Source organism: Diabrotica undecimpunctata, chromosome 1 (genome assembly GCF_040954645.1).
Source record: "Diabrotica undecimpunctata isolate CICGRU chromosome 1, icDiaUnde3, whole genome shotgun sequence".
Classification (NCBI taxonomy): Eukaryota; Metazoa; Arthropoda; class Insecta; order Coleoptera; family Chrysomelidae; genus Diabrotica; species Diabrotica undecimpunctata.
This window is the reverse complement of record NC_092803.1, coordinates 113,500,801-113,522,107: the sequence shown is the minus strand read 5'-3', so window position 1 is coordinate 113,522,107 and position 21,307 is coordinate 113,500,801. Positions and strand designations below refer to the sequence as shown.

The 21,307-nt window shown below is 31.7% G+C and overlaps 1 protein-coding gene across 1 annotated transcript in view; it reads right to left on the bottom strand.

Annotated features, from left to right (window-relative positions):
• Positions 1–620: 620 nt before the first annotated feature.
• LOC140452743 (uncharacterized) overlaps positions 621–21,307 on the bottom strand; it is a 40,452-nt gene continuing 19,765 nt past the window's right edge. The window contains exons 7-8 of the mRNA XM_072547069.1: positions 16,449–16,681; positions 621–13,174 (exon numbers count right to left, since the gene is read on the bottom strand). Coding sequence (XP_072403170.1) covers positions 13,004–13,174; positions 16,449–16,681 — 404 coding nt within the window. The 3' untranslated portion in view covers positions 621–13,003. The remainder of the gene's footprint in view (positions 13,175–16,448; positions 16,682–21,307) is intronic.

Sequence of the window (21,307 nt, the reverse complement as noted above, 5' to 3'; positions counted from 1 at the left end):
AAGGGATGGCAGTGTTGTGCCTACGTTAGGTGCATTATCGGCGAGCAATAAATATTTAAAAGTATTCGAATATCAAAAAAAGTATCCGGATGCCGGATACTTTAAAATTTGATCACGGATACGGATACCGGATACAAAATTTAAAAAGTATCCGGATACAGCTTTCGGATACATAAAAAGTATCCGGATATTGTATCCGGATACTACCCAGCTCTGCATTGCCTTTAGCAAGACCATTCTTCTGTGTTCTTCATTTAATAATTTGACCTCCAATGTATTCCATACATTTTTAATTTAAGTTGAACTACGCTGTCACAAGCGTATCTTTCGTTCTACAGTCTTGTGCGTTGTATGTGGCGATTAAAATTTGGTATTCTGTAGGACTCCCTCCTTCGAAGGCGTTGATTTTTTATTATTCTGCCCATTGTTCTTTCGTGCTTAAGATTTTACATGTGCCAGGTTGATAACGCCAAATCGCTCTTTAGATGTCTACAATTCAGTCGCTCACTCTGAATGACACACTGTTAGGAACAGTCCACTCTTGATCAGACGCTATGTGATACAAAACTTAAAAATACCAAAAAAGATTCAGGTTGGGACATTGACAAAAAATACAGTCATACAAAAACACGTAATTTTATTTTCTCGTAGAAAAATAAATCACTATTAACCAACAAACAATTCTCGCTGAAAATTGTCTTATATAATATACATAATAGACAATAATAAAAGTATAAATAACCAATTTTATTTAAGGTACTATTACCATCTAGAATGCTAAAAATGGCGCATTTTCAACATTTTTGTATCCTATTTATTATACATCGCAATTAAACTTCTTTTATTTTATTATAAAAATTGTAAAAAATGTAAAAAATAAGATTTTTTTGTCATAACTGTATAGACGGGTTTGACAGTTAAAATGTGTAGTATGAGAGAATAAAAAAGACTCTCATCTAGGGATTCATCAATTTTTTAATGGAAATATGTTTAAATGAACAATCAAAACATCAAGATCATTATTTTACTCATAACTTAAAAACTTGTCTATTTAGAGATTTGACGTCAACAGAAAAATTTTTCAGCGAAAACAGATACCCAAAATGAGATATGCTAAAATAAAATCGAATAATAAACAAAAAATTATTGAAAAATGAAAAACAAAATCGCTGTTTTTGAATTTTGTTAATAACTCTTTTAGTATTTATTAAAAACTGTTTAAATTTTCCTGAACTTAATGGTCTTATCGTGTTCAAAATAGCTGTTGCGAAATTTAATTTGTTTATAAGATTTTTTGAAAAATGAGCTAATTTCTAAGGCCGATGAGATAATTTGACTAAATGTATGTCAATAACCCGCGGCTTATTTTCTTTGTTAAGACGTATATTAATAACCTATGGAAAAAAAAGTTTTAAAAATTTTTATTTATATACAAAAAATATTTAATAATAGATAGCACTGTTTAAGCTTATAAACATTTACAATAACCCGTAGAATTTGGTTCAAATTAAATCGCAAAAAAAATTAGGAAAGCTGGATTAGATTAAGAAAGGTGGCCTTTCGGTCTATTCCACTGCGACCTTTTCAGATCTATTGTGGTCCTCTAGTCCTAGATAACATTCTCTAGCCTGACAATTTTATAAAGTCTAGTAGCTTCGAGACTGTACCTTCCATGTAGCTATTTGCAGGTGGATTTTCTTCTCCCAATGCAAAGAACCGCACATTTGCCAGGAAAGCTGGATAAAAAACATAACTTTTGGAAAAAACGAGGTCCTACAACCTTTAGGAGCCAAGATAGTCCCTTTTGTTAAAAAAAACACTGTTACGTTAATTAACAATATTAGGTGCTGCAATTAACTAATCTTTTATGAGAAAAGTCAAAGTTTTTAACAAAACGTTTAGCAAACAAAATTATTAAAAATTGTTTATACAGAAGTGTTATAAACAAAGAGTACTTTTCGTATCGCTAGAATAAAAGGAGTGGGCCTAGCCGAATGAGGGGACAACCGCGCTCTTCAAAAAGTCCAACACAGTTTCAAGATAGAGCGCTTGGAAAAAAATGACATATCTCGAGTTTTACTGGAGTAAATTTATTCTTTCTTTTTTTAAACTGGGGTACAACGTTAAAATAATAACATATATCGTATTTTCATTGCAAAATTATCGAAAACAAAGCAGCTAATAACTACGGGATGTACAAACCTTTTCTTAAGTCGCTTTTTATTGTTATTTTTTTTATTTATTTAAAATCTAATTACATTAAATAAATATTATTTATAAACAGTATTAAATTGTTATTTCTAAACAATTTTTTCTAATGCTATGATTAAATTTAGAAATCAGTTTAACCCTACATTACTACCCGGAGTACAGGTGTACCCCAGGCTGTCGTAAAAGTCCTATAATTTTTTATTTTTGGCAACACGGTAACGCGCGCTCGTGTAATTTCTTGTTTTAGCAGGTCTATTGTTATCTTGCAGTCGCTGAGTCATTAAGTGCTGTTGTTTAACAAGTGCGTTGATTTTGTGGTTCAGCTGTACCCCGGGTAGTATTACCATTATATTTTTACATCGATCCGAAAATAGTATTTCGGTAAGTAATTTGTTTTATTGATGATTTTTCTTACAGTATAAACATGGATAATGAGGCTCGCAGACCATTAACCCAAAAAGAACTAGAGGAAATAATCGAGAATCTCAGATTTTGAGCCCGACGATCAAAATGATAGTTCTGACAATGATCTAATAATAGACAATTATAGATCGGAACCTGCCGAACGTTCCGATGATGATTATAGTCCGGAGCCTGACGATGATTATATATCGGAAAATAACGGAGATTATGATGATGATTATGTTCCGGAGAATGACGAAGATTCCAACGATAATGATTATGTTCCGGAGAATGACGAGGATTCCAACGATGATGATATGCAGCAGCAAAGAAGACAGACTGGCTGCGATGTTTTAATAAGCCATGAAATTCCGTGCGAATCTCTCTCAACTACAAATAACGAAAACGACATTGAATATGTACAAATTGAGGAAGTGCCTACCAAACTACGTGGAAAAAATGGTTTCAAATGGAACGGAAAAGTCAACAAAAAGTATCGTCGGACCAATGAAATCTAGTGATTCATTCACCTGGAAATAAAGGAGCTGTTTGAAAAGTAACTTGTGGAATTTCAGCATGGCCCTTGTTATTCACTGATAATATTCTGAAAAATATTGTCGCTTTCACAAACAAGGAAATTAGATTACAACGAGAACGTTAAGCAAGAGATCGACATGTTGACGAGGAGGAAGTGGCTAATACAACAATCAGGCCATCCTATGTGAAAGATACGAATCTAATAGAAATTAAATCATTATGTGGAGTTTATTACTACGCGGGGGTTCTAAATATAAATTTGGTAACATCGAAAGAACTTTTCAACAAAGAAACAGGAATTCCATTTTTTCGCGCTGTAATGAGTGAAGCTCGCTTTGCATTTCTTAGAAATTGCCTCAGGTTTGACGACAGGGACACTAGAAAGGAGCGTCGTAAAACAGATCGTTTTGCGCCAATGCGAGATATTTTTGAGCCAATTATTTCCAAATGTAGCAAAACTTTATACGCCTTTACAGTACTGTACGTTAGATAAACAGCTTATTTGTTTTCGAGACAGATAACCGTTTAAAATATATATACCCTCAAAACCCGATAAATACTGAATTAAAATGTTAGCATTATGTAATGCAAAAACTTTTTATCTTTTGAATGCCGAAGTGTATATCGGTAAAAATTCAATACCGGTATGTGTCCCTGTAGCTGAATTCTACACGTTGAGTCTAACAAAACCAATTCATGGGACATATCGTAATCTTACAATAGATAATTGGTTTACCTCAATCCGAACGTCAAAATAAGCTGTGTGATGATCATTCCGTTACATTAGTTGGAACCATGAAGAAGAATAAAGCTGAACTCCTAGTAACGTTTATCGAAAAAAGTAACAAAAACCAAAATTCACCTATGTTTGCTTATAGTAAAAACTTAGCACTGCTTTCGTATTGCCCTCCAAAAGCTAAGAAAAAAATTGTTGTCATGTTATCCACCATGCATCCTGAAGGAGACAAACCAAATTCTACAGTGCTTCCCGAAATAATTGATTTTTATAATCGAACCAAAATCGGAGTTGACACATTCGACCAGGTCGCGCATAGATATACCACTGCTCGAAAATCAAGACGCTGGCCTCTTAGAATTTTTTACAATTTATTAGACCTCGTTGGAATTAATTTCATAGTTCTATGTAAAGAGAGTGATGCCAGTGAGTGATGAAAAGGAATTAATACCGAACAGAAGATCATTCCTAAAAAACTTAGTACCGACCTAGTTAGTCCCTTGATGCAAGAACGACTCGGAAACCAAACCTTGTCAAAAAAACTTCGAGATGTTATAGAAAAGAAATTGCATATCGAGCCTGAAGTACCTAATGTAGACCAAAGTCAAACTTCTTCCGGGAAATGTGCTTTTTGTACACGCAATCAAGGTAGAAAATCGAGGATAACGTGCAAAAAGTGCAAAAATTACATATGTCTGAACCATCAGTCAAAAGTGTGCCCAGATTGCATTAACTAAAACTAATAATTAATAATTATGTTTAATAATGCGAAACCATTGTATACAACAACTTAGTACTTTTCTAAATATATTTGATTTTTTGCAATCACGTGTTTTAAATTTGGGGTACACCTGTACCCCGGGTAGTAAAATATGTCAATTTTTGATTAGTAATAATGCAGGGTTAAACAAGTTCTTAAATATCTTATATGTTGTTTGGACACCGTATATGTATAAATAGCGGTCGGCGGAACTATGTTCGGCACGAAATTAAAAATTAAAATAAAAACAATGGGCTGCTAGTTATTATTAAAAATATAATGCAAAGTTATTATTAAAAACTCATCGAAATATTGTAAAATAGAGTTTTAGGTTTAATTTGAAGATTGCTGCCCAACACCGAAAGGTACAAATGGGTCTACTGATTAAGTAAGTAAGTAAAGTTGAAGATTGCTAAACTTAAAATATTAATTTTTCACTTAAAGTTATCGTTTCAGTTATCGAGCCTTGAAAACGGCTATTTCCGGGCTTCTTAAGACCTTAAACTGTTTATAACTTGAAAAATATGTATTTAAGAGAAAAGTTACTAACAATATTTTTTGTTTTAAAAACCAGTTACGGTCAAAAAAAAATTAATTTTACAATATGTTTAAAAAAAATTGCTTAACCCTTTCAGACCCGGTGTCCATTGCAATGGACATACATTTACGTAAGCCCTACAACAAAGTTAAAGTCCTCTAAATTGCTGACAACTACATATTTTTTATTTTGCATATCTCAGTTAGGTTTTAATTCAGATAATCCAAAAGACCAAGAGATCCTAAGGTCATTTTTAGATGATGACGATGAATTTGAACAATTAGCTAATAATGTTTTATCTCAAATTGAAGATCAATCTGACATAGAAGATGTCTGTAATGAAGAAATTGATGTGTACATTCCTGTTTTGTCTGTGGGCGATGTTCCAGGGTCTTCTCGTGAATTATCTAATGTAGGTAAAAAATATTAATTAATACTAAAAAACATTCTAACCTTTGGTATTTTTAGGAGGATCAATTAATATACAACCCTGTTGATACCTTACAGAAGAATTTAAAATTATCTACAAAAAAAAAGAACAAATCACAACTAGAAATGAGATGGAACAAACGCAAGTTTAGTACAAGGAAATGTAATTCAAAAGCTGTAACAACAATTTTAGAAACATCAGGTACAGGAGAAACAAAGGATCCTATAAATTACTTTTTAAAATATTTTCCTCATACTTTTTTTGATAAAATGGCCGAAATGACCAAATAACAACCAATTTCAACCAACAAGCCGATGTGAAATGGAAAGTTTTGTAGGGTTGCACATCCTCATGGGATGTTTACCTTTTCCAAGAATCAGAATGTATTGGAATAAGGTATTCAGTATAGATGTCTTCCGCAATGTTATGAATAGAGACAGATTTTTTAAGCTAAGGAGTATTGTACATATTGTTAACAATCTAGAGAAACCTAACGATTGTACAGATAAATTGTAAAAAGTGAGACCATTTTTTGAGTGTCCGAAAACGTTGTACTGAGTTACAAAAAGAAACAAACCTGTGTGTGGATGAGCAGATTGTACCGTTCACGGGAAGACTAAATATTAAACAATATGTAAAAAATAAGCCATCTCCATGGGACATTAAAATTTTTGTTCTGTATGGAGAAAGTGGAAGAAATATAGAAATTCTTCTACGGTTGAAGCGTAGCACTGGCCATGTTACCTTCCTTGTATACCGTAGGCCCTAGATATAGCAGACTACCCTGCTATACTCCCAAAGCCGCGAAGCGGTATAAAACGGGAGACTATTATTATTATTATATGGAGAAAGTGGAATAATTGCTTATGACTTTATAATCTACCAAGGTTATCCATCAGTTGTTCTGCACCTGGCCAAATATATTCCAAAAGAAAATTATCTTTACTTCAACAATTTTTTTTTTCTAGTTACAAACTTTTTGAAGAACTCTATAAGAAAAATATATACTCTGTTGGAACTGTAAGAATTGACAGATACCAGAAACCTCCATTCACAACAGATAAACAATTACAAAAAAAGAACGGGGATATAGCGAAGAAGTGGTAAATGATGAAGGAACTGTGGTTTTATGCAAGTGGCAAGAATTTAAGTCTGTGTTTGTAGGTTCGAATTTTGTTGGAAAAGGAAAAGAAGAAGCAGTAGAAAGATGGTATAAGAAGCAAAAGAAAAAAATAACAGTTCAGAGACCGCAAGCGATTCAATTATATAATAAATCGATGGGAGGTATAGATTTACTAGATCAACTATTGTCATATTATAGAATCCTTATCAAGTCAAAAAAATGAACATTACGTTTAATCTTCCATGCCTTTGATTTTGCTTGTGCCAATAGTTGGCTAGAATATAAAAGGGAGCAGCTTAGTTTACCTTCCAAAGATCAAATGGATTTGTTAGATTTTAAAATACAAATTGCTGAGGCGCTAATTAAAGTGGGAAAACCAATAAAAAGAAGCATTGGCCGTTCCAAAATGTTCAATGAGAATTCTCACCACACTCCAAAAAGACCCAGAGTGGAAATTAGTCCATTGAAGGAAATAAGGATGGATAAAATAGATCATTTACCCGACTATGACAACAAAAAAGGAAGCATCTAGATGCAAAAGTGTTGGGTGTAAAGGGAAAACGCATGTTTTTTATGAAAAATGTAATGTACATTTATGTTTTGTAAAGAACAAAAATTGTTTCAAATATTTTCATTTAAATTAACTCAACAATTTCGTAATACAAATATACTATATTTAATAAAAGTATCGTATGTGATTATTTTCCTAAATTCGTATTATTCGCGATTGAAACTGAATGTAGAGGGCAGGTCGATTGCAGTGTCATGGCCGATATAAATGGTATAAACAAACATAACAGTCTAATGTTTACCATTGCTTTTGCATGTTTAGTTTGGTTTAAGACGAGTTATTTTTATCATTTAAAAATGGAAATTAGCCTAATGATATCTTTGAGTATTGTGGTGAAGCAAAGAGACTATTTGTTGAAGGGGAAGAAGTTTTCAAGTGATGAATTCTTAAATTTTAACTTTAATGTTTGGAACTGGCTTGTGTATTGATGAATCCTATTTTGTGTATACCTGGAAACCCAGAGTATAATGTTCTGTGTAATGTTTGTCTTACTAATATATGTATTATTTTATATTATTCCTGATGTTTTTAATATGTTAATTTTTATTTTATACTACTTTTTGACATATTGTAAGTACTTTATTGTATATTAACATAAATAAATAACTTGAACTTGACTTTATTGTAAGATAGTTCATTTGATTACATGAAATCAACCTTAACTTGAGATCACCTGTCAGAAAAGATCATAACACATGATTTGTCTTTAAAAGATTCCATAATAAATCATGAGGAAAAAACCTCATGATACTATCCCAACAAGTATTTGTATTTCTGTTATTTCTTTATTTATATCTGAAAATAAATTATGTATTCTCAATATGTTATTGACTTAATGATAGTGGTATTTTCTTTTTATTGATTTCCTCTTTTTTCCTCAAGTTTTCCAGTTTACGAAAGAGAAATAGGGAAATATATTTTGTTGATCTTGAATTGCATTGAGGAACAGAACAATATCGATTTGATTTAAAATACTTTAACGTGGTCATAATGCTGAAATTTACTAAAAAAATTTAATAATTCTATTCAAATCAACAGCTGTCTGGTTTGTTTATACCATTTTTAGTAGTTTAAATTTATTCCGCCAGAGGTCAGATACTTTGTTTTCAATCGCGAATAGTCCCAATATTCATTGCAATGGACATTCTGTGAAACGACTACCTGTTAAACAAAAATGTCAAAAAAAAATATATATAATAAATCGGAAATATGTCGGAAAGAAAAGTAGTCTTTGTTTACAACACTGCCGTTTAAACAATTTTCAATATTTCTGTTCGCTAAAAATTTCAGCCCTTAATGATGTTAATTAACACTAGCGGACCAACTCGACATCGAGTTTTTTAAATGAAATTTTTATTTTGCTAGAAAAATTAAGAGATCAATACAAACAATATAAGCAAGAATATACATAACATTCATCAATAATAATGCAAGTAAAAAGTGTATTAAATATCACGAAATATTTCGTCGAAAACAATGTTTTTTGTTACAATGTTATCATTTAGCAGTTAATTTTGCATGCTGATCACGAATCGGTGTCAGATTTGCTCTATCTTGCCGTTTTATGCGCGTTTCGGGACACTTCTGGTGTCGGATCGCAACCGGAAGTACATATTTAGATTCGTCTCGACGAGACCTTTCGATCCATATATACATTGTGGGGTCTAAAACTTAAAGTAAATTTTAACTTCCGGTCATCTCAAAACCGGAAGTGAATTTTTGTACCAAAAGTATATCTTGACAATCTCATACGTAATACTAATATTCCGAAAAAATATTTTAATTATCTAATATGGTTTTTGAGTAAAGTGGTGGACAAGAAAAGGGCTTAGCGTTTTAGTATATAAGATGATTAAAAAAAACAGGGGCTATCTTGACTCCTAAGGGTCGTAGGTCGTAGGACCTCTTTTCTAAAGTTGTATTTTTTAAGCAGCTTTCCGAATATTTTTTGCCATTTAATTTGAACTAAATTCTACGGAGTTACATGGTACTTTGCTACTTACAAAACAGTGCTATTTATTATTAAATCATTTTGTTTACATAAATGAAATTTTTTTAAACTTTTTTTAAAGATATTAATATACGTCTTAACAAAGAAAATAAGCCCCGGATTATTGAGATGCATTCAGTCAAATTATCTGGACCGGCCAGAAATTAGCTTTTTTCAAAAAATCTTACAAAAAATTAAATTTCGCAAAAACTATTCAATCGATCTGGCCCATCTTCTGCACATAATTCAAACACGATAAGACCCTTAAGTTCAGGTACATTTAAACAAATTTTAATAAAGAATAAAAGTTATTAAAAATATTCAAAAACAGCTATTGTGTTGTTCAATTTGCAATAGCTTTTTTGTTTATCATTTAATTTAGCATATTTCATTTTGTGCAACTTTTTTTCTAAAAAAGTTTTATGTTCACTTCAAATATCTAAATAGACAAGTTTTTAGGTTATAAGCAATATAATGAGTTTGACGTTTTGATTGTTTATTTAAACATATTTTCATTAAAAAATTGACGAATCCCTCCAGTTATTTTGAGTAAAAATTTAACTTAATTGGCATATTATACAACTTTTGAATATTACAAAAAATGTTTTTTCTGTGTTTTCCATTGTTCGTGTATTTTAAAGATGGCGCCAAAAATTTTTCGTCTAAAAAATTAGTGCTATATGGCGGACAGTTTATCTCTGGAAGGGCAAATCTGAAACAAAATTTGAGAAGAATTTCATAAAAAAAGTGCCCATATATGATAGTTTACCAGAAAAATTGAAAATTCCTAAAAAAACAATATGGCAGACATTTAAAAAAATTTGCCTTTGATTTTCATAAACCTTGATGCATTGTGTTTGTTTTGGTTTTCTTTATGATAGTTTGGTTTTTGTGACTAAAAAAAGTCTAAAAAAGGTAAATTTTTGAACAATGTTTCAAATGTCGGCCATTTTGTTGTTTTTTAGAAATTAAAGTTTTTCTGGTAAACTATCACGTAAGGGCACTTCTTTTTTAAAACCCTTCTCGAATTTTATATTTCAGATTTGCCATTCCAGAGATGAACTGTTCGCCAAGGATCAGTAATTTTTAGATGAAAAACGTTTGCCGCAATCTTTAAAATACAGGAACAATGAAAAAAATTGTAATCTTTAAAAGTTTATGTTTAAGTTTATTCAAAAAAATTGTTGAAAATGTGTCATTTTTTAGCATTCTAGACGGTAATAGTACCTTAATAGATTTGACAAAATCCTCATCTCATTACGATTTATTCCTATTGTGAATCTGAATTCTGGTATATGAGGATTATGTCAATCTGATTAGAGACATATTAGATGATTTACAAATGATCATTTAATAGATTTGACAGAATCCTCATCTCATTAGGATTTATTCCTATAATGCAGCACATTCTGGTGTATGAGGATTATGTCAATCTCAGAGACATATTAGATGATTTACAAAAATTAGCTGTGACAAATTATTTCTCTATTATTTTTTTTTTTAATTTATAAGTTGAATACATACTCGTGAATGAAGCTGATTTTAAATCGTTCTTATTGGCGAGAGATTTTAATTAACTAAATCTGCTTTGATACTTTAATTCCAAAATCTCAACCAGAGCTTTCAGTTCGCAGTCTGTATTTGTGACCAGTAGTTAAGAAGTTTTTTTGTGATTTGGACTTGCAAACACGATTGTGCTTACAAAAATCAACTGAAAGGACAAGAATTGTGCTACAAAGGAATACAATTATAATCTAGCAGCCAGGAAGAGGAGTTGAGTATGCAATTTTATGTCCCCTCGGTACCTTGATATTTTTTATGTTTTTTGGCACCTAGATTCAATTTTTGGAGGGTACCAAGATAAAAACAAGTCAGATAATTTGTTATTAACCATTTAATTAAGTAAATTATTGTAACTTCTAAACTATTAGAGATATTTAATTTTCCCAAAATTAAGAAATGAACTAAATGGCGTTTGATAAATTTTGATGCGATTGTTAGAACCGGACTTATAAAAAATTTCGTGAAAAACAAGTGCAAAATAGGCATTCGACGGGGCTTTTCCAAGTATCATTTTCAGCTTTTATACGTGCGATTAACACCCTTATTTTAAAGGTAATTGTTTCAGCTTTAAAAAAACTTTGCAAATGTACTTCATCGAGCGCCTTATTAAAAGTTCCATATCTAGGTCAAAAATTCACATAGAAATATTTACCAAAGCTTAAAATGTTCGTTTTGGGTTGTTCTATAACTTCCATTAGGCAGATTTTCAAAGTTTATAGCTTAATTATGTTTAAAACTCTTATAAACAAATCAATTCACAACTTTTTAGTGACATTTTTAATGTTTAATTGTCATAACTTTTTATCAGTAAAGATAGAGCAATTTTGCAAATTTTTTTAAGCTGAAAAAATTACATTTAAAATGAGGGGTTTTTGTGAAAGATAATAGCACGTATGAAAGCTGAGTTATAGTTGGAAAAGTACCAACGAATTGTTTTTCACGAAATTTGTTATAAGACCGGTTCTAACAATCGAATCTAAGTTTACCAAACGCCATTTTGTTCATTTTTTCAAAAAGAACAATTTTCATTGTGGTAAAATTCAATATCTCTAATAGTTTAGAAGTTACGATCATTGAAACAATTTAATTGCTAATAACAAATTATCTGACGGATTTTCAGCCTGGTACCCTCGAAAAATCAAACATATGCACCAAAAAACATATAAAAAAAACGACAAGGTACCGAGGGGACATAAACGTGAATACTCAACCCCTCTCTCTCCTAGACTATCATAAGTAAAATACATTGCTATCAGCAGCATGCAGTGGTAAAATAAACTCCACGAACTAAGAAAGTGCTTATCAAATATTTAACAAGTATTACTACAAAAAGCTCTTAAAAGTTTTCTGGAAGGCAAGAGAACCAGTAAATCACTTCTAACGATACTAATGGAGAGCAAACCACACGTATAGGGAAAAGATAAAGATCTTGGAGAGGTAAAAATCCAATTAATTTTTATATTACAGTTTATTTATATTAATTAAAATGATCCAATTATTTTCTGTAACAATGACACCGCGTATTAGCAGATCTAGACAAACTTTTCTTGTACTTTGTTACCTCATTATTGCCAATCAAATATTTTTTCCCTATTGAAATTTATTGGAGATTTATTGCTATTAGCTTTAATTCACCTGTCATCCCGTGATGAGACGGATCTTCAGTGCTAGTCTTGTTGTTTAGAATTTTAGATATGAACTTACGATTTTTTTATTTTATTTATTTCGAGCTTTAACCTTTAACTGATCACGTATCGGTAAACTTAACATTCCCAATTGCATAAATCCAGTTTACAATAAATGCCCTTTTTTCATATAACTTCGATAATCTGTGTAAGCACTTTATATTATTAATGAGGAATAAACCTTATTTTATTCCATATAGGAGCCAAACACAAATTATTGGAAAACAAACAAACATTAAACAATAATATTGTCTATTTTGAGGTTCTGATATCAACCTCTGTGTAAGATAAATAAAGTCTTTAAAGCTTTTTTATAAAGCTGCTATTATTACACAGCTATTAACTCAACTTTTGAAAATAATATCCTAAAACTACATGCGAACTATTTTCAACGAGGTTTGATATACTTCTTATAAACAAAAACAATAAAATATAATTATTAAATCAAATAATGAATTTATTTTCTTTTATTATTCAATTTTTCTTGATCCAAGCACTGCTGTACATGGAGGTTATAATCATCAAAGATAACTTTATCACATATTTCACACGTTCTTAACTTGGAAGGCGCTTGGGAGGAATATCTTGTGACCATTTGTTCTTCCTCGCCACAAGACGAAGCATGTTCCTGAAAAAATAGTTGTTCGTGAGAATGTATACAGGGTGATTGATTAGTGTGATAAAGCAGTAGATCCGCTGTAATTATAGATAGCAATAAAAATTAATAACAAAAATTGTAAGCAACTTTGAGTTTCATATTACAAAATTAGTTAGAACGTTACAGGGTCTTCGATAACATAGTGGCAAACCACACTTATGTTTTTTAAATGGAACACTCTGTATTTCATTTTCGGAATCTACTTCACTTTCCGACTACAACAATGGAAAGTTTTGGTATGTAATACAGGGTATTTACAAAGTTATAACCAATTTTCTATGAAAATCGTAACAAGTTCAACTCCCTGTATAATTAAAAAGAAGCACAATAACAATGATCTATTGCTGTGACATTTTTTATTGATGTAGATATTATTTTAATGGAAATATGCTAAAATTAAAAGTTAAAATAAGTTTATTGACGTTTCCGTAACAGCATTACATCAGTCAAGACATACCCAGCAGCCGATATATAATAAAAGATTCCGTAACAGCATTACATCAGTCAAGACATACCCAGGAGCCGATATCAAGTCAGACCACAACCCACTGATTTGGAAAATGAGGGTCAGGCTAAATTCGACGTAGTGTTAACCCAAAATACGACATCAGGCTACTCAAAGACCAACGCACAGAACAGAGTGTAAAACAGTATATACATAGCAATTTGAATACCCTTATTCAAACTGATTTAATAGACCAGGAGCTTAAAAAATTGCATAAAGTTTCACAAGACATACAAGAAAAATTCCTCAAACCACCAAAAATTAAGAAAAAATCGTGGATGACAAATGAGATTCTAGATATGATGGAAGAGAGGCGAAAGGTCAAAAGTCAGGACAAGACATTATACAAAATAATAGACAAAGAGATCAAAAAGCAATCAGAATGAGATGACATAGAATGCCAAACAGGAACACCGATTACCATTGAAGAAGTCACGGCAGCTATTAGAAAAACTAAAGATAGTAAAGCTGTAGGGCCTGACAAATTTTATACAGAATTCCTGAAACTTATGAACGAACACGGAATACAATGGATAACGACTACATTTAACAAAATATATATAACTGGAAATATTCCCCAAAGCTGGTTAAAGTCGACCTTCGTAACTATACCAAAAAAATTAAATGCAAAAACATGCGAAGACTACAGAATAATTAGCCTAATGAGCCACTTACCTAAAACGCTTTTAAAAGTGATACATAACAGACTATATAAAAAATGTGAAGAACAATTGTCATGTGACACAATTTGGATTCCGCGATACCTTAGACACCCGAGAAACTCTATTTGCTATACAAGTGCTTATCCAGAGATGTCAACTGTGATGAATCTATTTGTTTTATCGACTACAAAAAGGCATTTGATAAAACATGACAGGCTCATATCCATCTTGAAAGAAGCGGGCTTGGACGATAGAGACTTGCGAATTAAATATAATTTATATTACAACCAAACTGTCAACATTAAAGTTGATGACCAGTTGACAGAGACAATCTCCATAGATAGAGGAGTGGGACAAGGATGCATTCTGTCTCCAGTGCTATTTAACATGTACTCGGAGCGTATCTTCGAGCAAGTACTGGGACAACTAGAGGAAGGCTCTGAACAAAACAAAGTACAAGGTAGTTAGTAAGCGCGAAATATTAAATACACATCTTTTAGTAGACCAACAGCCAATTGACAGGGTAAACAGCATATCTTGATACTAACATAAACAGTCACTGGCACCACTCTACTGAAATAAAACAACGCATAGGGAAAGCAAGATCAGCGTTTGTAAAGATGAAGTCTCTTCTCTTTTCAGAAGTCACCAATTAGTACCAAAATCTCTATCATCAGATGATATGTATTTTCTACATTATTTATACGGTGTAGAGGCATGGTCGCTCTCGAAAGCTTCTTTAGGAAAGCTCGAGGCCTTCGAGATGTGCTGGGTGTTACAGGTGCATATTACGAATTTCATGGAAGGATCGTGTGACTAATATTGAGGTCCTACGTAGAATAGGCAAGGAATGCGAGATCACTAGCATAATCAAAGAGCGCAAATTAGAATATCTTGCGATATGAGAAATGAACACAGATATGGCTTATTGCAACTAATTCTTCGGGCAAGATATTTGGAAAGAGAGGACCAGGGAGAAAAAGAATATCTTGGTTTCAATTTCCACTTCGGAAATCGTTCTCAAAATACAAACATTAATAATTTTACATTACAATGCCCGAAAGTGGCCATCCAAGTTACAATAAAAGCATAAAAAAGCAATATGAGTAAATCTTTTCTTTTCTATTCAAACAATTCATGAAATAAATTCCTCCAGGATATGACGGTTTTCTGCTGAGAATTCTTTTTATATGCATGGATTGGCAAAAAATGTTGACAGTAGGTAAATAATAGCTCAAAGATTAAAATATACCCTATATCAATATGTGTTTTTCCTCTGGAGGTGGTTACCACCCCAACTCGGGGGTGGAAAATGTTTATCAAAAAAAACAAGATAATCGCTAGTATACTGAATTTTAGGAGTTTTTTCGGAAAGACAATATTTTTGGAGTTATTCGTGACTGAAAGTTCACAAATTGCACGGCAAAAAGCATGTTTTAAACGGTTTTTTTGCGAATAACTCCAAAGATTTACATTTTATCGGAAAAACTGGAAAGATAAAATAATAAAGCTTATAAAACAAAGAGATTCGTTTTTATTAATATAGTAAACTTAATATTAACAAAGTTATGGCTTATCGAAAGTAGACTCTTATTCATTGAATACAAAACTTCAAACATATTATGTAAATAACCCGAAAACGGTAAGTTTTTCATGGAAAACTTTTAGAACATTTTTTAAAGATTTTAAAAAAGCCTTTAAAATGACCACTGGTAGAAGTAATTTACATGAAAAATATTTTTCTTTATTTTTGGTGGTTTAAGGATTTTTCTTGTATGTCTGTGTATGCACCTTTTCTAGCTCCTGGTCCATTATATCCGTTTGAACAACGGTATTCAAATTGCTCTGTATATACTATTTAAAACTCTGTTCTGTGTATTGGACTTTTAGTAGCCTGATGTCGTATTTATTGACTGTGATATTCTGGACTAAATGTTGGGTTTTAATTATCTAATTCATTTACGCATGTAGAAATGTCAGTATCATTATAACCTAATTTAATATTACGGGTTAATATTGAACACAAGTGTATATCTATCATCATATTATTATTAACGGTTAAACAAAAATGCCTTACCTGTATTGAATCCTTTGAAAATAATTTGGAACATATAGGACAAGAAACATCCGTCGATGATCCAACTGATGTTGAGGAAGAAACTGTTACGCCATTTTCTTTAACGGCAGATGTATCGTTCTGTCGAGTCCTACTTGATACAATCCTATCGAGGATGTCATCGCTAGAATTTACCTTTTGCTTTTGAACTGAAGTTGAAGCAGATTCGATAGTTATGTTAAGTGGTGAAGGGCCTAAAAGTTATTTCAGTTGTAAAAATAGAAACAGTAAAATATCTTCTATTTTGGAATTATAATGATACTTTATTAATAGATGAAATAAACATAACCGTCCCTGAAAATCAAAATGTGACAAATGAAAAAACTTAATTATTAATAGTTAATTTTGAATTTTTGCTAGAAAGCGATTCCTAAGAAAATAGAAACAAAAACACTGTCCCTATCAATAACCTAAAAAAAAATGATATATTACGTATATATTTGCATTCGATCGACTATTTACTTTCCAATTCATAATAGGGAAATTCGTTTAGAATGAATCTTATATTACTTATTTTTAAATAGAACCAGTTAAAATGTCGCTTTTGGCGTAATCCAAGATATCTTAAATTTTATGTTTATATGGGATTAAGCCACAATTGTTTGTAATGAAAATTACATTTTAACTAAAGTTTTACGTTTCGATTTCCACTTCGGAAATCGTTTTCAAAAAAAGATTATTTTAAAAAATTCTGCGAAGGAAAAGGTAGTTAAGATCTGATTTTACGTACAGTGCCTCTGCACAATCACTTAAACGTATTTCGTCCTAGCAGGACTCTTCAGAGTGACTGGTACAGAAGCCTTTCAATGGGTATTATGAAAAAAATTAGTATTTGGTAGGATAACTTTTGTTTTTTAGCATAAACTCGATTCTGCGAAGCATGGAGTTCACGAATGAGCAAAATCTTCTGGTGTAATAACTCTAAACTAGTTTTAAATAATGGCTTCAATCATCTTATTAGTTAGGTTTTGGCGTGATACTAACACTTTCAGCCTTGATCATAGATTTTTATATTGGATTTAGATCGGGACTATTTACAGGCTAAGGCAGGAAGTAACGACAAGGATTCTGAATCATTCCATGGAAGTCTATGACAAGGCGCTGCATCCTGCTGTAAGATGTATTGTTAAGTATCACCTTCAAACAAATCTCTGATAGTCGGCAGCAGTTTGGCTTGCAGTATTTCTTCCTAATATTTTTTGCATAAATATTGCCCTCTATCAATGCCACACGTCAAATTCCATTAGTGGCCATACAAGCCCGTACCATGACATTTACAGTGTGCTGCATAGTGACCATAGTCACTTACACTGGAACAAAAGGTCTTCCTCCCCCAGTCGGCGGCGAACAAACTGCACTACTTACATCACTCCCAAAGATCGAGATTCTGGTTTTATCACTTAAAATTCCTTACTCCAATATTCTTCTGTTAACTCTGTGTATGTCGAAGCCTAATCAATGCGTTTTTGCCTCTGTTTTTTGTTCAAGAACGGCTTCTTTCTAGCGGTTTTTGCTCGCAATCCATTTTCACACAATTTTCAACAGCAATAATGTCTTTTGCGAATATGCGATGATCTTCTTATGACAGGTGGCATATTCTGCGCTCATATTATTGACTAACCTTCGGGTTTCTGCCTGTTCTTTTTGCTGATTTTCTCGTTCCAGTGTTATGATAACGTTTCTGTTTTTGCTATTTCTTGATATATCTAACCTTCTTCACGAATTGGTTCCCTTTCTTGGCGGCCAGTCAGTACGTTTTGGGTTTCTGGGAGCCATTTTCGTTGAATTGACACTGACGTGTTCCTCTCCTTTCGTTCCTATATATATATATATATATATATATATATATATATATATATATATATATATATATATATATATATATATATATATCTATGTATATATATATATATATATATATATATATATATATATATATATATATATCTATATATCTATATATATATATATATATATATATCTATATATCTATGTATATATATATATATATATATATATATATATATATATATATATATATATCTATATATCTATATATATATATATATATATCTATATATCTATATATATATATATATATATATATATATATATATATCTATATATCTATATATATATATATATATATATATATATATATATATATATATATATATATCTATATATCTATCTATATATATATATATATATATATATATATATATATATATATATATCTATATATCTATATATATATATATATATATATATATATATATATATATATATATATCTATATATCTATATATATATATATATATATATATATATATATATATATATATATATGTATATATATGTATATATATATATATATATATATATATATATATGTATATATATGTATATATATATATATATATATATATTATATCAATGGTATTCCGGGTTTGACTCCGCGTTAAATGTTGTTGGTTTTGATAAAAACCATTTTGACGACGTTTCGGCAAGATCTCACTTGCCATTTTCAAGTCTCTCTGGATGGTCTGCTTCTTGTCGATGTTCGAGTGGACAAGAAGCAGACCATCCAGAGAGACTTGAAAATGGCAAGTGAGATCTTGCCGAAACGTCGTCAAAATGGTTTTTATCAAAACCAACAACATTTAACGCGGAGTCAAACCCGGAATACCATTGATATAACATACAGCTCCCGCGGAAATATCAAAACTAACATATATATATATATATATATATATATATATATATATATATATATATATATATATATATATGAAAATTACTGAGTTCTCGGGGAGAACCGCGTTGAGAATTTAAAACTCGACGTTTCGGCACCCATTTTGGAGCCATTATCAAGAGTGATACGGTTCGGTTCGAGTTCCCACCACTCACTCCAAATTGTCCAATCTCGTCAGATCCGTAAAAGACAAAATCCCCAATGAAGACCATGGTGTCTACGAGATACCTTGTTCCAGTTGCCCACGTACATACCTAGGACAGACAAACCGACGAATCCATAACCGTATTTACGAACATTCTCTATCAGTCAAACATTCAGATACCACTTCAGCCCTAGCCCAACATCATATTCAGACAGGCCACAAAATAGATTTCGAAAAAGCAAAAACCATCGCTCCCATCCGCTCATTAAAAGCGAGAATCATTCGTGAAGCTATCGAAATCGAAAAACGGCCTAACAGCTTGAACACGCGCGATGACGCGAAACGATTGCCGGCAACATGGCGACCCCTGCTTCAGCGACCTCCCGCCCACACCGCTCAGGCCACGTCAGTTCAGACCACGTCAGCGCATACCGTTCCCGCGCATACAGCGAGTATAAAAGCAGCCACACAGGGTAAGACCGGTTGTCACTCGACACTGAGGAGTAGGCAGATTGAGACCTCAGTGCCGAGAGACAGTTCTTGCAATATAGAACACGATACTGGTACGTCTCGAGTGAGGGGAGTAGGCAGATTGAGACCCCGAACTCGAACCGAACCATATCACTCTTGATAATGGCTCCAAAATGGGTGCCGAAACGTCGAGTTTTAAATTCAGTACTCAGTAATTTTCATAAATTCTTATGGTATCAACGAGAAGTTGTATTACGTATACCGTTTGCTTTAAGTAATTTCCGAGAAACGATGAAAAATTCTTGAAACGATGAAAAATTTGCAATGTATTGATGTATATCTAATCTGCTGTAACATGGGACAGCATCCAGTTAGAACCATATCTGCTAACGTTGAATTAGGAGAAGGTTATGAAGAAAATATTTTAATCTGTTGTTTAAAAAGCGCAAAAAACGATATGCACTCAAGGTTGCTCCGAAAAAGAAATGTCCAATTATTTGATATTTATAAATTCTGCACCTCAGTTTTGAACGAATAATGTTTCCGAATTTTCAGCGTAAACTCTGAATTCGTATCACTCCACCAACGGAACGTTTGACTAGAAACTATTCCATTTGAAGAGAATATAAATAATACATTTTGACATAAATGGGTTATCTTCCTATAAGTTTCCCTATATGTCACAACAGAATTCAAATCGTCTATCATTATCTCCTGGTCTTAAAGCATGTATTTTTAAGGTTTGTAAGGGTGATATTTGTGTTTATTTGAAATTTTTTAAACTGTATGTTTTTTATAGCATTTGGTAATGAAGATGCCCTTTTTCGCAAAGAATATTCAGGATTACCAATTGCAAATAGCATTACTTGCAACGCAGTGGCATTATTTTCTATCATATTTTGCCATTTTTTACTAAATTTATTATGTACCATCTCTCCAAGTCTTTAATTAAATATTTTTCTTTTAGTTCCATTGTCAATATTTTTAGCTGGATGCCGGAAATTAAGACGTTTTATGCTCATTACCCATAATCAGCACAATTTTCTGTTGGTGGCATTTCTACCTTTTTATAAACATAAAAATCAGCATACTTTACCCTTGAAAAAAAATCACAAATTTTTAATAAAAATCGTATACGAATAATAAATTAAGTTTTAAAACATACAGAACTTTTTATAAAAAATAATTTTTTTTCTAAATGTGCCTATTTTCTAGATATGTAAGCGACCACATTGACTCATCTTATTCTATTCACAGCAGCTCGAAATAGATCAGTTGACGTTAGACCAGTCCACTTCCTAAGATTGGCCAGCCAGGATATACGTCTACGTCCAGGGCCTCTCTTACCCTCAATCTTGCCTTGTAGAATCAACTGTAGAAGTCGGTATTTATTATATATTATTATTAAAGTTTCTATACTGGCATTCTGTTACTTTTTCTCTATAGTAA